The sequence below is a fragment of the Drosophila bipectinata genome, chromosome 2R (genome assembly GCF_030179905.1).
Source record: "Drosophila bipectinata strain 14024-0381.07 chromosome 2R, DbipHiC1v2, whole genome shotgun sequence".
In the NCBI taxonomy this organism is placed as follows: Eukaryota; Metazoa; Arthropoda; class Insecta; order Diptera; family Drosophilidae; genus Drosophila; species Drosophila bipectinata.
This window is the reverse complement of record NC_091737.1, coordinates 9,914,764-9,932,876: the sequence shown is the minus strand read 5'-3', so window position 1 is coordinate 9,932,876 and position 18,113 is coordinate 9,914,764. Positions and strand designations below refer to the sequence as shown.

At 42.5% G+C, this 18,113-nt stretch overlaps 2 protein-coding genes across 4 annotated transcripts; one reads left to right on the top strand and one right to left on the bottom strand.

The window, feature by feature from the left end:
* The first annotated feature begins 131 nt into the window (after nt 1–131).
* Nucleotides 132–14,884, top strand: LOC108133159 (cilia- and flagella-associated protein 53). Its single transcript, XM_043210906.2, is given in 6 exon segments — nt 132–468; nt 13,668–13,987; nt 14,044–14,130; nt 14,132–14,230; nt 14,288–14,510; nt 14,586–14,884. Coding segments are annotated over 5 exon segments (864 nt in total). The 5' UTR covers nt 132–468; nt 13,668–13,691; the 3' UTR covers nt 14,745–14,884.
* egl (Egl_like_exo domain-containing protein) lies at nt 943–13,035 on the bottom strand. Of its 3 annotated transcripts, none has more exons than XM_017252965.3 (8): nt 12,342–13,033; nt 10,408–10,660; nt 4,559–4,804; nt 2,526–4,500; nt 2,365–2,463; nt 2,058–2,307; nt 1,911–1,999; nt 943–1,849 (listed from the first exon to the last, which is right to left on the bottom strand). In XM_017252965.3, the coding sequence occupies exons 2-8, from the start codon at nt 10,571–10,573 to the stop codon at nt 1,636–1,638; spliced, it is 3,039 nt and encodes a 1,012-aa protein (XP_017108454.2). In that variant the 5' UTR covers nt 10,574–10,660; nt 12,342–13,033; the 3' UTR covers nt 943–1,635. The 3 variants fall into 3 exon arrangements, with proteins under 3 accessions (XP_017108454.2, XP_017108455.2, XP_070134313.1); XM_017252966.2 differs by lacking the exon at nt 12,342–13,033 and adding an exon at nt 11,074–11,156; XM_070278212.1 differs by lacking the exons at nt 943–1,849; nt 1,911–1,999 and having other exon boundaries at nt 2,164–2,305; nt 12,342–13,035.
* Nucleotides 14,885–18,113: the final 3,229 nt, after the last annotated feature.

Here is an 18,113-nt window from a genome sequence, read left to right as displayed (position 1 = left end):
TTAATGCCGATATTTGTTCACTGGCCAATCGAAGCGAGTTAGATCCAATTGTAAATAAAACTAACAAGCTATGGCGATTCAAAGATGTGATTTTACCGAATATATATACATACACAGTGTATTCCTTTGCAAATAACCAAGTACATCGATCGAGTATATATATTTGGCATTAGCTATAACGATTTGCAAAACATTTAGCTGTAATTGACGAATTTCGCTGTAAAAGTTCTTGCATTAATGGAACGGCGAGTGTAACTTGAAGGTGAAAGATACATATATTAGCTCAAAGACATGGCTGTGCAGAAAAGGCACATTCGAACTTTCGAATTTAGAGGGAATGTCCATAAGGAAAACGGCAATGCAATTGCCAAAGAAAGTAGGCTATTTTAATTACACTTTCAGTAGGTCCTAGTAATATATATACACTTTAAAATATACAATTTTCCAGCTGAAAAAAGTTAGGATAAGGTATGTGCTAAGTACTTTTCAATTTATACAAAACTAAAAATACAAGTTTTTAATGTCTAATACTATAAAAACAATTTTAAAAAATATTCAAAGAGAAACATTTTAAAAGAAAACAAAATTTTTAATGGTTGATCGAAATCAACCAAGAGCACCGAGGCTAAAAATCGAGATGATTGACAAATAAAAATTAAAAACGATTCGTAAGCTAAATAATTGAATAATCTAACGAAAAGTATTCCATAATACTTATAAAGCCATGCATTAGTAGCATTGTTCTATGAGATCGATCTCGCTATCTGCGATACCCAAAAATATCTGACTGCTTCTTGAAGAATTTTTTTCTACATTAAACACGCATATATGATAAACGCATAAAATTATAAATGTTTTTAACCTCTTGGTGTTTGGTGTTAAATAAAAGAAACAAAACAAACCAGACGCTGTTTCAATTCAATTAAATAAATTCATAGACTCTTTACATATGTATATACACATTTTATTCAATATATAGATATATAATTTATAATCCATTTCAGTATTCTTTCAATTACAATTAATTCTCATTTACTTATATTGACTAAAAAAATGTTTTGTTAATAATTACGAAGATTGTTTGGTTAAACTAAAATTGTTTTGAATAATCATTTCGTTTTACAAAGTATTATGGATAAAATACAATAAGTTCTCATCTGATATGGCGACAAAGATATTTGGAAACCTCTATAAAAACTCTTTACTTTTTTTAATAATTTTATTTTGGATTTAATACAATTGGTCCAACGCAGAGTTTAATTTAAAATATATTCTACAAATTAATGATTGTTTGGCGCAGCTCACAATAGTACTAATCTCTCTGAATTCAACACAGATTCTCAAGCAGGTTTGCTGAGAATGGAGATTCGATTAGATATAATATAATCTGAGCTGGAGGCGAGTAGTTAACAATTGGTAAATCATATATAATATTATTGGTTATGCAATGTTCAACATCTAGGCACAAAAATATTGCTTCTCAATTGGATAGGAAGGTTATTGCATATATAATGGAGTGTTGAGTGCCCCGCCAAGAATCGGGCCACTCGATAGTTATAAAACAAAATAATAGTAATACATATGTATGTCTGCGCTTTGCTGATTAGGAATCATTGTTCGAAGGGTTAGAAATATTTATGTGGGAGTCGCCCGCTTGGTGGGGGAATTGCTTAGCATGGCGGCCTCTTTGGCCCGGTCGTGTTCGTCCTGGAAGAAGATCTTCGTGATGACTACGTCTCCGGTGCTCAGAGTTTGCGTTTCAGCGTCTATTAGCTTCACTACCCGCTTGTCAGTCGTTCGCAGGATGGGCGTCACACTGCGCTCGCCCTGGCAATTGCAGTTCTTAATGCTGCAATATAATTAACGTTAATACTTTTATCTATGTAATGTAACTTCCTGTAATTTCTCACTTTCTGGATTTCTCTCGTATGATTTGCAGATTCTCGGTGGTTGCAATGCTAGACCCCAATTGCTCTTGCATAGAATTTGTGGCTATAATCTGTCAAGAAACATAAAGGTTAGTATATGGGAGTGGTTTTCACCAACGAATCACTAACTTGTTCACATGGCAGCGATGTGGCTGTCGTCAGAATGGCCTCCAGCTTGTCTATGCGCGCTATACGATCCATAGACTTGTTCTGGAGAATCTCCTCCAGCATTTGCATGGACTCCGTCAGACTGGGTGGCTCCGAGCTGAACCGTGGCGAAAAGGTGCCCGATAGCGAGTTGTCCGATGGCACCGAGTCCAAGCTGGGGAACATGTCGTTCTCATTTCCCTCCTGCTCGTCCTCCGAATCACTTTGGTCTCTGCGATGGAAATAGAATAGTTAAGAGTTGAATATTATTATCCTCTTTTTCACTTACTTGCTGGGATTGCCAGCTGATTCCATTTTCTCCAGCTTTTTGGCCACCTTGTAGTAGCCCTTGAGACGCTCTTTTTCATCCTCCGTCAAGTCCATGTACCTATAGGTCAGATACATAGTTAATTCTTGGACTTCTTCAATATCAAATTAATGAAAACCCACCTCAGCAGACGAATCTCCCTGTTGGAGAGCACAATACTCTTGCTGGTCTGGGCCAACTTTTGCTTGAGATCGGATACTTCGGTGCTGACCTTGCGCTGCTTCTTGCGGATCTTCACCTCGTTGGGCTTGATCTGCATGAGTATTTGCTCGGTGCACAGCTCAGAGAAGAGTAACTTGTTTTCCGGCTTGATCTGCCGCGCCAGGTTACCAAAGAGTTGGTCGTGAATGAGGACCAGGACATCGCCGGCCGCGTACAGCATCATTTCCCGGGTGAGCGGACGCTTGGCCCAGAACTTTTGATCCCGCCGGTAGATCTGCTTCAGCTGATCCTTGATGGGATTGCAGGGGGCGTTGTATTGCTCGCACAGCGAGTTGAGCGAAATGTACTTGGCCTTGTAGACCTGCTTGCCACTCTCCTGGTACTGCAAGATGGCGTGGGCCGCCTGTGTGTCGAACACGTTGCGCAGCAGAATGCCGAACTGCAGATACAGGTTGGCCGCATCGTTCCGGCAATCGTGTATCACCTTGATCACCTGCTCGTGCTCCAGCACGGTCTTTAGGCCGCCGTCCGTTATCATGGCCGGGCAGGATTGCACATCGAAGAGGAACGCCTCGCCCCGAGTGGTGCCGATTTCGATCAGCGTGATCTCGCCCTTGAGGCCCAAGTTGATGCCCTCGCAGTCCAGAGACACCACTATATTCTCGTTCTTGGCCGCGTACTTCAGTATGGCATCGGTCACAAACACCGACTGCTTGACATTCGCTATCACCGTGGTGTTCTGCAGCACCTTAATCTTCCAGGTGTCGCCGACAAAGTAGCTGTGACTAGGTGAGTTGTTGTGGTTGGCGTTGTTTTGATTCGCACTGGAATTCGAATTGGTATTTGGAGTTGAGCTGCTGCTGTTGGCATTCTGGCTGTTGGTTTGGTTGGAACTTGAATTGGCAATGGAATGCACGGGGCTGGCGTGTGGGGAGCTCGTCCCACCGCCCTGCTGGTTGGCCAGCGACTGCTTGTCCTTCTCCAGATTCTCGGCCAGCGTCCGAATCACCAAAGTGTTGATGCGCTGCTTCAGAGTCTGGTTATTGCTATTGAGCCGCTGTTCCGAGGGGCTCTGGGATTGCTGTTGCACTTGCTGTTGCTGCTGCAGCTGCTGCGCCTGTTGTTGCTGTGGCATCGAAGCATTGTTTATGGGCCCGTAGCAGGAGTTCGCACTGGGATAGTTGTTCTCGCACAGATTCTCCAGCTTCAGCTCCGACATGGGCACATAGCTGTCGAAGCCAGAGTTCGGCTCTGACTTGGGCTGGCCGTAGCCCTGACTCTGGTTCTGGCCACCACCCATCATATTCGAAACGGGGGCATTGAGCTTGAAGTTCGGCGAAGCTATGCTGTTGTTATTGATGATGCTGCCGTTCCCATTGCCGTTGCTGTTGTTGTTCGTGTGGCCATTGCTCCGCAGGGCCGGGGAGTGCAGCCTCTGTTGCACGGAACTGACCGGAGTACCTCCGCCCTCCTGCTTCCTGTTGCTGCCATTGTTGTTGTTGTTGAGGGCATAGAACTGCTCTCGCGTCTGAGCCTGGGCCTGCTGGATGTGGGCGTCGCTGAGCTTGGGCTTCTGGAGCAGGGTGACTAGATTAGCCTGTATGTGAAAGCAGTCGGAGAAGAGCTTCAGGAACGAGCTCAGATCACACGGCGTCTTGAACATGCGCAGCCACTGATCCTGCGGGAAGTTGGTGGTCAGCAGATGGAACAACTGGTCCACCAGCAGGGGTCCCTTGATCTCGATGCACTGGGCGAAGAAGTCGAGCATCTGCTGGGTGCCGCGAGTATCTATATTCGACTGGGGCAGATGGAGCCTGTCCCGCGCCGGCAGATCCGTCATGTTCTCGCATCCCACCAGCATCACATAGTCGTCGACCACTTTGAAGGTGTCCGTGTGTTTCATCAGAAAGTCCGTAAACTCCTTGATGTGTTGGCCTGAATGGGGCGATTAGATAGTTATTGCAAGAGTGCTATGACCTCTGAACCCACTCACCTGATATGTGACGCACTTGGGGCGACGCCTGCGACCGATGGCCGAGCAGGCTGCGTACTGGCACCTCGGCGGCCGCTCCGTACTGCAGCATCTTGTTCTTGAAGTAGTCTTTAGCCTCTTGGATGTAGTCCCGCTTGCCGCCGCCACCGCCCTCCTCCGCGTTGCTGTGCTGGTAGGCGTTCACCTGCACATAGTCCCCGTCGACCAGAAATATTGATGGGTATTGGGCGAGAAATTTCTTCAGACCTGTCGAACGGAGGAACGCCGGACAAAGATGTCAATTATAATTAGGTGCGACCATTAGACCATTAGCGCCAGGCGCCGTTTGGTTAGTGAGTTGGTGAGTTGGTGAGCTGCTGAGTTGGGTAATGCACTACAACTGTTGCAGCAGCGGCAGCATCACACAAACTTAATTAATTTCCCCTTTGTCTACTTTGCTTTCAATGTGTCAACTCTGAAATGGCCTCAAGAGACGCACTCACTCACTCACTCACTTCTCATGAGTAAGTACTTATTGTAGTTTATTAATTCTACGGAATAACTCGCGTTACTCTTGCCTTTATAGCCCATAGTTTGTGGATGTATGTACATAGTTTCAACTCTCAACTCTAGCCACTGATGAACTGATTGTGAAAACTTTTCGCCGGCTCTTGTTTATCGGCGAGTAACATGTGCCTGGATTCCCATAATTAACAACATTGTCTAAATCGCATAACCATCAAATGAGGAGCACACAGTGTCAGTTGCCAGTGGAGGCATACATATATCAGCATTTTGAATAATCATGTGTGGTCTCTGGGAGCTACACATGTTGTTGATTTGGCTTTGTAAAGTTGGTAAGTAAAACTTTCTGGCTTTAGAGTTGGTTTGAAATTACGTAAACGAGGCAAGGAACGACAAGGATTGTGCGAGGGCACTTGGAAAAACAACTTCTAACATTTATGAGAGAGGAGCTTAAGAGTATAAACAAGCTTAGACTTGTTTGTACTTCTATTATTTAGTATTTTAATTCTAGTATTAAATACTAGCTTAATAGAATTTATACCAATGGTTTTCATTCCCTAATATATGAGGGAACTTTAATTTTCTCATAACTCATAACATTTATTAAAGAGGAGTTTAGGAGTAGAAAGTTTCTACTAGAAACATATTAAGACTTTTTTCTATTTGTGGTATTTTAATTCTAGTATTAAATACTAGCTTCTTAGAATTTATACCAATTGTTATGATTGGTATCACTATTATATAAGGGCGCTTTAAAAACCCCTTCTTAAATTAGAGAGAAGTTTAAGAGTATCATGTTGAGGCTTTTTCGTATATCTGATATTTAATATCTTAATTCTAGTATTATATACTAGCTTCGTAAAATTTATAGTGAAGATAGAAGTGAATATTCCACTATTATAGGAGGGTATTTAAAAAAAATACCTAACAGTTATTAAAGAGGAATTAAGAGTAGAAACATGTTAACCCCTTTTCCTATTTCTAGTATTTAGTATTTCTATTATAGTATTAAATACTAGTTTCTTATAATTTTTACCTTATTCTTAGTGGATATTTAACTACTATAAGAGGGCACTTAAAAAACAACTCTTAAAATGTACTAGAGAGAAGTTTAATAGAAGAAACAGGCTGAGTTTTTACTACTCCTAGTCTCTATTCGTAGTATTTAGTATTTTAATTTCAGTACTAAACAGCAGCCTCTAAGATTCTATCAGAATTGTTCTCAGTGGATACCCAACCGAATGAAAAGTGAATGCACTCAAGCCGTGCAAAGCGAGTGAACCATTTATTTGATAAATCAGGTCATAGTTGCTGCTGGCTGACTATTCTGTCGTCGTTGTCGACGTTGTCGGCCCAAAACGGGACACCCCACCCATCTATACACCCAACGCTCTAGCCATCACCATCCCCATCCCCATCATTTGGTAGCAATTGGTAGGAATGCGATGAGTACTAGACTCCATATGTCTCATTGTATCGCTCTGCCGCCCACTCAGCCTACACCCCATCCTCCGTGCTCACCATTGTTTGTGTAATATGACGTGACACGACAAACGCGCTGCGACGGATGGATCACAGATTTTGAGTTCACCGAGAGAGGGCATTGCGTGTCAGTGAGGTAGGTAGGCGGAGGTATCCAGCCTGATAATGCCATAATGTCTGTCATAAATTAATTCAATTGCATTTGACATAACTCGACTTTAGAGCGGAGTTGTGATTAATCGAATCGGAGGCCTGACTGCCTGCCTGAATGATGCAAGCCATTGTCTACGGATTTTCCAACTCAATCTCCCAGTAATCCCCCAAACCTCAATCCACCAACCCACCCAGACCCGCTGTCCAATGAGCCACAAAACTGACAAATGTATCCTCATCCTAGAAACTGAATAAAAATAGAGTCCGTTTGGGAAATCCTTTCGAGCGTAATTCAATTTTATGTTTTACTTAAAGAAATTGAAATTTACAAGAGCACAGGTCACAGGTCACAACTGACGCCCCAAATCGAAGTTCATAACATTTCAATATTAATATTTATCGCAACCTGAACCTGAATATGTAATGGCCAAATATTGTATCTATAGATGGGCGAAGGCAAGTATCTGTATGTCAAGATACATATTGTGCCAAGCACTCGGCGAGCCAATATTTGTCTGTTCTGTGTGCTTAGCCGCATTTCTTGGCAAACAAACATTTTTGGCTACACCCTCGCCTCCCACCTTGGCCGCTTCCTGCTTTCCGTGGAGCAGGTGTTGCGGGTAAGGGTGGCTTGGTGGCTTGGTGCTACCGCATTTTACGGCTCGACCCACTTGGACACAAATATTCTTTCTTTTTTGCGAATTTCTGTGGCAATTTTCAAATGCACCGAGGACACTCGCCATAAATTTATGTATATTTATGCTCCTGCCGCTTATTGAAGAAAACGAAAACATTTCCACAAGTAACAGGTAACAGGTGAGGGATGGTCTCCCGTTCGGGTCAAAGGGTTATGTCTGCTCATAAACTAAAGATTTTATGGCTCACATACACATCTAGCACCAGAGAGAGAGAGAGGGGGGGTTGAGAAAATGGCCTAATATTCGTGAAAGAAATTTCATTTCCTGTTCCTCGACTTGACTTCATTATAGACTCATTAGTTCCATACCCTGTCTGTCAAAGAGTTCTCAATCAATTAGAGCCAAATGGCAACTGCCAACTGGCAACGGGGGTTCACAAATAATGGGGCATAACAAAATGTTTCTCCTTTTTGCAATTAATGTCAGCTGTTGTTTGAATGTCAAAAATCAATGCGACTTCCTCGACACTGAGCGAAAAAGAGTTTGTATTTTGAAAGGGTGTTAGCTTCCTATGACCCATATTGGTTGGCATTTCTCTGCCTGTATTAGTCACCGATTTGGCTGAAAGGAAAAGTTAACTTAAGCATAAAAACCTTGGCTCAGCACACACGCAATGCCTGGGAAATGGTTCCCATTGAGGGATGAGGAATGAGGATGTTGTTGCCAGAAGGGTCACAGTGGCACGACCGGCTGCCTGGCAGGCGTTAAAGGATTTCCTCCAGCCCTTCGACATAAAATCGTTAAATTTACGACAATGCCAGTGGAAGAGTGGCTTTCCTCCACTGACAGATCGATCAGTATATCCGAGTATTTATTCCATTGGCTTGACAATTTTTGCCAATCAGTGAGGCAATGTTGTTTTTGCTGCTGTTTGGTCGGCAATCGATTACGCAAAGCAAAAACATACTTGAAGGCTTGGCCTGTTTTCGTCTTATTTCGTGTGTGTGCAATTATTCAAAGTCACCAGCCAGCCAACCAGCCAGCCAGCCAGCTAGCGGCTTAAAATGGCAAACCAAATGGTTGTGTTTGTGAGTCCCAACTTGTGGTAGTATGGTTGGCCATTTAATTAGTCGATAAACGAGGGCACAGCTCTTTAAACTGTTTGTCTAACCTAATAGTTGCTGCGTTTAAGTTTCTCTTCAAAAACTAGAAAATGACTCTTGACGTTAATTTACCAAAAATGTGTGCCTCAATGGCCGAGAACCCTCATCAATCGCTGGGGAATATGCATGAACACACACACTCTCCACACTCACCTCCCATTTATTATTGAAGCAACAAATGGATATGGAGTCGAGTCTCCAGTCTCTAGTCCCCGGAATAACATGCTATTTTATTGAAATTCAATTGAACATTTTTGTCACGTAATCGACGCTTTTCTATTACAAAGTTTCCGCTCCAACCACCATCACTACCATCAAACCCCATTTTGTTGGCCAAAAAAACCACCTAATGGGCGACAACGATGGGTTTATTGTGTCAGGAGGAGGGACACCCACTCACCAGGGTACCGAAGCCACCCCGGCGGCTTTAACGGTTTATAAGTTGAGCAAACAACACGTTGACAAAAATTGAAGCAGCATAAAATATGCTTATAGGATTTTAGGTCAGCCCAGGGGAGTACCATAAAGTGGGCTGAGGTCTGGGGGTGTTCTGTAGTTCGCTGACCACTGAGCACCCTTTCTGGAGAGTCACCCGATAATCTAACCGGGGATATCTGACGCCTTTCTATTTATAAGCCCGAAACCTTGACATTTCCCATTAGGCCCGACATTTCTCCAAAGTCCCGACTCTGATTTTCGTGCTTGGCGGATATTCCTTTGACTATTGCGTTCTTGGCCAAAACTTAAAGGCTCTTAAAGCCGGCGGGTTTTGGCGGTAAATTATGTATTTGTCTTGCCGGGACAGTCACGCAAATCTGTGTAAAATCAACAAATGCGATAAACAATTTGTTAAACGTTTGTTTTTAAAATTGCAATTAGTGAGCAGTCATGAAGTGTGAACAAATGCAGTGTCTGTGACAAATTTTCAAAGAATTTTTATGGGTCAAGAGCAAGTGAGTTGTTATCGAGAAAGTATACTCTTTCGAATGAAAACATATGCCAACACTTTCATAGTTTATCGTTTTTTAAATGATTTTCTGATGAGCCGCAAGGGAGTGATGTAAACAAATGTTTGCCATTTCCTGTTTCAGCCCAGTACCCTTTTCTTGGGAGAACATCAAACAAATGTCTTCACATGTATCTTCCGGCAAAGGGAAAGTGCATTGCACCTTCCCAGGTCCCAGCTCCTAGCTCCCAACTTCCAACTCCAACTCCCAGTGCTAAGTGGTACCTATTTTTAAAAACCGAAAGTTGTTTGTAGTGGCTATTTTTAAACGACTAAAATAAACTATAAATTTTGATAAATAATGCGGCATCGAGTTCCTCAAGTAGCGAGTTGTCCAACACGTGCTTTGTGAAGAGTTTCTTGTAAAATAATACGTACTGCTCTACTTATTGCTTAAAAAAAAAAATATATATATATGTATATGTAGGATGGGAGGCACTATCGATTGCAAGCTCGACGTCTGCAATGAAATGGTGTATAGACCCTTGGCTTGTTTTTGTGGTTTTGGCATTGGCGCAGCCAGCTTCCACTGACATCGAAGATGAAAATGGATGCCAGAGGAGGTGGTTGTGTTGTGTGTATGTATGTGGCTGCCCCTCTGGCGATGGCAATGGCAATGACATGTGCACTTGGACTCGAAGGCAACAGACAACAGAAACAACAGGGGAAAACACAATCATCATCGGCTGTGACAAACATCGACCCGCAGGTGCACAAATATGTTCGCATAACCGAACAAGAGTCCAGTATTGCTTTCCACCGCACACGTTTCGAATTTCCCAGGCTCGCCCAACGACATTTTAAATGCGAGGTGATTGAATGGAATCATATTTACAGACCAGTTTTGCCAGGATGGGGTTTTAGAGATGAAAGATATTAAAGCTAATAGAGTATAGCACTCACCCGACTGACTGCCACCGGCTATTTGGCGCATCTCCTTGGTGAACTCCTTGTTCCCAAACTGGCAGGAGAGATCGTGAACGGTGCGTGGCTCCCCCTTGTCCAGCAGCCGCTCCAGGAAGAAGAGCAACGTCATGTTGCGTGCCATCTCGTACTCCATGGACTCCATTGTTGCTCCGTATGTGGATATACCTATCGCCCTGGCTATCTGCTCAATTATTAATCCACTCGAAATACGTCACGTTGGCTTGCTTATCTGGAAAAAAAAAAAAATAAGAGGAGACTGTGAGTGAAGAAAGGGCGTGAGTGGAGGGAGAAGGAGAAAAGGCCAACACTTATGCAATGCGAAATGGCAAGAAAGCTGGCCAAAAGCGGCAGTCGACAAAGGCAGAAACTAGCAAGACCGCAGACACATATTAGTCAGTTAAGTTTCGTTTCTCCTCAGCTTTTATTTATTTAATACATTTGCACTTTGCCACTTGCCGCACTCTCTCTCTCACCAGTCTTTCTCTCTCATTTTCTGTCTCTATTTTAGCCCGACACTTGTTTTATGTTATTGTTTTTGTTTTTTTTTTTTTCAAGAAATTGGCAAAGGGGGGCGTGGGCGATGCAACGGTTGCAGAGCCATAAACTCGGTTAGGTCTCTTGAATAATTGAGAAAGCACGTACGAAGGAGTAAGACGCTAGCTAAGGCTGCTTATCCCGCATCCGACATATCCGTATCCTTGCTAGCTGCTGGAGCTCTCGACAACAAATGCGCTGCTCTGCCGTGCCTGCGCCCACAACCCCCATAACATAAACACAGGCGAATTCGGTCAGCTGACTGCGGCGAGTTCAGGAGTCTACGCTGCGGCGAATTGGCATCGGGCATCAGTGTTGCCAGCTGGGATTTTTTGGGGACTAATACAGGATGGATGCAGGATTTCAAGAGATAAATACACTTTTTGTCTTAAATTGCCATTTTTTATCTGCGATTGTTCATCAAAGGGATTGGGTCTGGGATTAGATAGTTAAGACAATGGGATTTGGTTGGGATTTGGTTGGAATTCGGTGGGAAAGCATCAGCACAAACGATCAAAACTTGGCATCTCCAACTTGGCTATATATAACATGTTTTAATTTGTTTGTTGCTGTCGTTGCTGCTGCTGCTGCCGGTTGGCATGTGAAAAAGAGTGCCAGCGCTGCAGAACAGGTGAGTGACACAGAAATGTGCAAAAATGAAAAAAAAAAAAAGTTGATGTGCAACGGAAATGGAAAATGCCATCAGCCAAAGAAACACTCCACCAGAGAGGTACATACATCCATATGTGTTGACTGACAACGAAAAACAGATTCTCTATTAATTTCCCTAAACAGAACTTGCCACTCATTATCCAACAGGAAAGTAAGAAAGTCAATAAGAACTTTCGTTGCGTCTGTGTCTCTGTCTGTGGCTGTGTTGGGGGTTCTATTGATAAGCAAATACCGTTCGGCTGACAACAAACATGTATTGGGAACGGCGCATTCCATTAGTGCCCACGTGTGACAGTGTGAGTGTACAGGTCTTACAGGTAGCTCTCTCAGCATGTGTATGTGTGTGTGTGTCTTCGATTGGGCAGTGGTATTGGTGGCAAAACAAGAAACTTCAGTCTTATTAGACCGCCGTCGGTGGGTGAAAGAGATGGCATCAGCTTGAGAGACAAGTGCAAGATGATATTACCTGAAGAAAGGTAACAATCTGCCAACAAAAAAAAAAAACAAAAAACAATAAAAGAAGCCCAGCAAACGAAAGAAAATAATATCTTGCAACGATGTAGAGAAAACACGCAAAAAAAACGAAAGACACTCTCAAAATATGCAAAGCACGGTGGGCGAAAGACAGAGATGGAGAGAGTGGGAGAAATGCTAGCGAAAATGGCGAAAAAAAAGAGCGGCCGCGAAATGTCAGTTATAATTACCTTTCAGTTAATCACCCGCTGATCTGTTTTCTTATTTATTTAAGTGCAATTTTAATCTATATTTATAATTTGACACATACACGATACAGATCCTCGCGTTGGGGATTTCTCGTTGGGAACAGACCCGATCCTATCCGATCCAACCCAGATCTCGATCAGACCTCTCAGTCTCAGACACTTATCTGCAAATACAATATGTATTGCTGTCGCGGTCACACTTGCACTCAAGGCTGGCGGTAATTGAATTATGCATTAATTAATTAGCTCGCTTAACATTTTTTTCGGCGCAATTAGCCAACAACACACTCTCGCAGAAACTGCGACGAAAGCAGTTAATATTTGTTTTTATTGCTTTTGTTGTAACCGCTCACGCACACACCGACTGGCGACTGACGACTGGGGGTCAGGTAGTTGTAGACAGGCTCTGAGCTTGCAGTGGTGTGGGTGTAAGGCACTCTCAAAACGCTCGTAAGAAGCTTGTAATAGCCACTTGTTGCACGGTTCGCAGGCACCTTTGAACGGCTGGGCGCTGTTGTCAATAAAATACCGCCAACTCCGGGCGGACGGCGAGCGAAAACACACGCTGGCGTGCTAGAAACAGACGGTTGGGCTTTTGCTTTTCTACGGCGGAGTGGAGCAGAGGCGGACCGATGATGACAGCGCGAACAAACACAGACGGTGTGACCGGATTGCGGCTAGTTGGAAAATACCAATTTCCAATAAGCATTCCAATAAGGAACTGGTATTGGAACTGAAGCTGTAGCAAGAAAAAGGACATTTAACTATGATTTATCTTTTAGATTTTAAAATATAAACAATTTTCTAATTAAAAAACTTTTATCAGCTAGTTTTTGCAAATAAAATGCTATTTTGTCATTTTAGTTTTTAGTGTGGAACTAAACCTTAAACCTATAAATAAAAAACAATTTTAGTTGTAAGAAAATATAAAAACTTGTTGCTTATTTAATCTTTATCTAAGCTAGTTTTTTTGTTTAGATACATTTTTTATCTTCAGATACATTTTTCAAAAAAGAAATGGCCTACTTTTGGTCGTTGTACAACACTAACATATTTAAATACCAAATTTCTGGTATTTAATACCGTTAAAAGTGTTAGTTTGAGTACTAAAAATGTTCTAAAATATTTTTAAATTCTATTTATAAGAGAAATATGAAGTGCTCTTAATAAGAACTATTTCCATTCAAATGTTTAATTATATTTAAGCTATACTTAAACTGTTGCCATAGAATTGTTTCTGTTGTTATATGTATTTTTTCTTGTTGCTTATTGTTTCTTGGTAACGAAAACATAAAAACAACTTTTTAGCAACTATTTTAGAAGAATAGAGCCATGGAAGTGTCGGAATTTTTAAGTCGTACGGATCGCCGCAACCTCAAGTCTCAAATAGATTTCCAGGTGGCGCGTAAAATGCGGGAGTGGTACCAGGAGGTGGATAAACGTCGCTTTAGTCTAAGCTTGCTGCTCCAGACGGAAGCCTTACGGGAGGATGAGGAGATAGCAGAGCTTCTCCAGGAACGTGCCGATGAAGCGGAGAGGAGACGTCACGAGTGGATTGAAATGGAGCGTTTAAAACGAGAAGAAGCTGAGAGGGAGCTGGTTAAAGTCAAAAAGCAGCAGAGGGAAATGTAAAAAAATTCCTCAAAAATTTTGAAAATTTTATTTATAAGTTCTGATTTTACAGCGAAAACTCTGAAGCCCATCGCCACATGCAAACCAAGGAGATACTTTTGGAAACCAAGCAGGCTCAGCTTCATCAAATAGAAGAATGGCTCAGCTTCATCACAGGCTCAAAATATGGACAGAGATCGGGAGAAAAAGGAACAGTTTGCCAAGGAAGTATTAAGCGAACAAAGAGAGTGTGCTGCGGCGTAAGTTGTGACTAATTATTATTAAAAACTAACTATGACATCAGCTCTCTGTTTTAGCCTTGAAGTTGCCGCCGAAATGGATGTCCTAAAGAAAAAGCAGGAACTAAAAAAAGATAAGGACAAGAGGCGGAAACAACTGACTGACTTGCAGGACCAAATCAAACAGAATCTTCAAATCAATGCCACAAAGACAAGGGATAACATGAGGGAGGATGTGCTTTACAACATACTCGAGGATCGACAAATTTACGAGGAACTCATGCAAAAGCATTGTGCCCGAGTAGGCTGAGATCATCTCTCCGGAGTCCGGACTTTATGGTTTTTTTAACCCATACATATATTTCTTTGTTTTCAGGCCCAGAATCGCGATTGGCACCAGCGCTACATGACACATACGGCGCAGGAGCGTGCAAGTGAATTGGAGCGGTCGGAAAAGCGGGAACGGGAATACCTGGGGACTGGGTGTGTGCTCAGCCAACAGCAGAAGCAACCATATGGCAAAGAGGTCCGATAAACGGCCGAAACAATCAACTTTATAAGCATTACTAACCATCGATCGATGGGCCGAAGCACTCATGTCACGCCTCATATTTGGATACGATATTGCAAATATATTTATGACTGATATAAATCACACTGTGGCTTCGATAAGGAAAAGCGTATCACGCACGGGCGGCATAAAAATCGTGATACTGATGGGCATTCAACGTCAGTGAGTGGAGTGGAAGCTGGCCAGCCAGTTGGCCGATGGCCAGGGGGCAAATATGCAAATTAATCCAGTGCAACATGCTGCCACAGTGAAGCTTTTATAAATTGAAATAAATATAACTAAAGATACTAGACTCTAGTTACCAGAATATGATGAATATAGGAATTCAGAATAGAAAACTATTTAAGAATTTTCAAACTAAAGATGGAATAGTTTTCATATCAGTGCCTAAAAGTATGCTAGAGAATATTTCTTATAAGAGAAACTGCCTTCGGATTTATGGGACGTCCTTTTAATAGCTCCATATCCCTTTTTTATTTCCCAGGATAGCTTTATTTTTATGATTTCAGGTTAAATAGTCCTTTTAGAAACTTTTTAGTTATTAAAAATATTCACTTTATAGAAGTTCAACTGTTTCATCGATAAAATCATAAAGTGTGACTTGAGTAGAGACTTTGACAATATTTCTGACACTTGGACAGGACTTGGAACTTGGACTGGCAACAGACTTCCCCCCTTATTCCTCTCCAGCCTCGAGTGGCATTTATAATTGACCGCTTCCGTCGTTTGTTGCTCTTGTCTCCTCAACTGGTTGCCGCTAATTAGAGTTGATCGGTGGCCATGTCGCCGGCAGCAGCTGCTGCAACTGTTGCACGTTGCACGTAGCCAATGGATGCACTCAAAATGTAAACACACTAACCGCTGTGTTTATTCAATTAAAAAAGAGTGCGGGCCAGAGATTTGGCGGGACGGGGGAAGAGGCAGAAAATTGCAGAACCAGCAGCAATTTTCATTGCAATGTACTTAGCCAAATGGCCAACAACGGGTCATTTAGAAGATGAGTATGTCTCTACGCGGAGTTGATAAGCAATTTCTGGGGGATTAGGCCCATCGAGGTAATCTCCGCTCATCCATTCTTGGCATACACGGCTTGTTTATTTATATTTATTCCTGGTTCATGTTTGCTTGTCCAAACAAACAACTCAAGTACTTTGGTAGGCAATTGCCGTACTTTGCTGGGAAAAGATTTTGTTGGATTTTAGCAGCAATAAATTACATCAATATTTAAAATGCATTTGTTGAAATAGTTCTTGAGAGTAGGACTCACATATATTTACCCATAATCCTCAGATTCTTAAAAAGAAGACTTTTTACAATTCGTAGATCGATTCTCCATAAATCTGCATCAAAATATAAGACCATATTATTTTTTAGATTTTTTGCAAAAAAATACAAAAATCCACAAAAATGCGTGGAGCCACTATATGGCTCCCAGCGAAGACCATATCTTCTCCAATAACCATCGAATTCTTGAGCGGAATACCTTAAACGATAGGTAGATAGATTCTCCAAAAATCAGCATTAAAATCGAAGTTTCTGTTTGCCACACCTTCTGACTATAAGCGTATGGAAGTGGACTATAAACGTATGTAAAACTTGTTTCTTAGACCTCAAACTAATATTTTCCAGCTGTAAGAATAGGCATTGGCATATTGTCACCCCTGCCTGCTGACTTCTAGCAGCCTGTCCAGTTGCATAACACGATCTCATGCATCACGCAGTTGCGACTCGAGCTCCAGCCAAGCCTGAGAAACAGGCGAACCGTAGGAAACCTAGAACTCAGAACATGGAAAAGCCATGCGGCACATTTTCAAAGAGAGGTGTCAAAGTCGGCTCAGAATTGCCTGCTTATCCTCCTCCTGCTGGGATTCCTCACGGCTTGTCAGTCCATCCCTAGGACCGAAAGGGGTGGCTGGTTGGGTTATTTATGTGACACTTACAATCGTGACAACATTTGCCAAATGCACCAGGCACTAGGCACCGGGGGAAAATGCATTCAAATGGAAATATCTCAAGAACAATGCTGCGCAATAGCAGTTAACAGGCATCGGAATGGGAATAATGAAAAATGTACAAGGAGGAGTTACATGGAAAGGTAACGAGTATTTTCTAATATCCGCATAAATCTGATTCGCCCAACCACGCCCCCTGGCTAGAGTTAACTCTGGCCTTATCGCAGGATCTCTGAAAGCGCGTTGGAAGATTTATAGATCTCTTGGAGCCTTCGGGCCATGAAGCTCGAGTCGGGCTCATTAATAAGCGTTTAATGCCAACGCTAATTGCCAACGCCCTCAGAAGCAAAATGGCAAGAAAATATAAGGAGCAAGGAACAATAAATAATAGTTTGTGTAGGCGAGCAGGACATGTCGGGCCACAGCCTGGCCCTCCCATTGCGAGGTTGCACACGTTGCACGTACACAGTACCTAGACAATACACCGAAACCCATCGGGAAATCGGGACAAAAGGCTGCGGTCAAGTACTGATTGAAATGCCCACGCCAGCCCACGTCCTGCCACTGCAGGAGGGAGGTACTGGGTTCTGGCTGTACCCCCATTTTATCCCTATTCGTGCTGTACGTGCTGGACAAATTTAACGCCTAGGTTCCAGGTATGAATTGTGGCCTTTGCCTGCCGGCTATATGGAAAAAGAATGTTGCACCAATGCAACGTGCAACTTTAACAAGTGGTATGTTTATACAGAGGACTGCACTTGATGGTACCCTGTAGTATAGACAAAGAATCTTGTATTTAAACTGAAATAAAGAAGGCCTTGGTTAATATACCTGAATAACCCAATTTGAGACCATTTATAATTTCCATATCGGTTCCTAATCAATGGGCTTTCCGTATTTTTTTGCAAATGCGTGACTCACAATGCCAATGGGTATTTATCGAATATTTTTATCAGAAAAGTGTGCCATCATGTAGATTCATTAGAAACTCTGTAGAAAACAACTTCCCCTTTTTTTAAAACACCTTTGTTATAAAAAAAAAGTGATATGTGAGCTATTATATCATCATCATTAATAGCTGTCACAAAAGCCAGCCATGTCCCAGACTATCCGAGGGCTCATCCTTAGAAGGTATCAAGCTGAGTTTGTCCAAGTCCATGTATCACCCCTTCTCACCGGTCCGAGGGACGTTCTACCTTTTATTTTTGTGTTTTTCGGGTGTTGTGGCAATTTTCATGCTTCAAAATGAATTTCGCGCCTGAATTTGCTGGGCAATTTTTATTATGGTCTTATGGAGTATCGAAAATTGCCAACCCGCTGGCCATTGTCATAGAGACCCCGACTCTAGCACCCCTCCTTCGCCCTTCTTCAATTTTTGTAC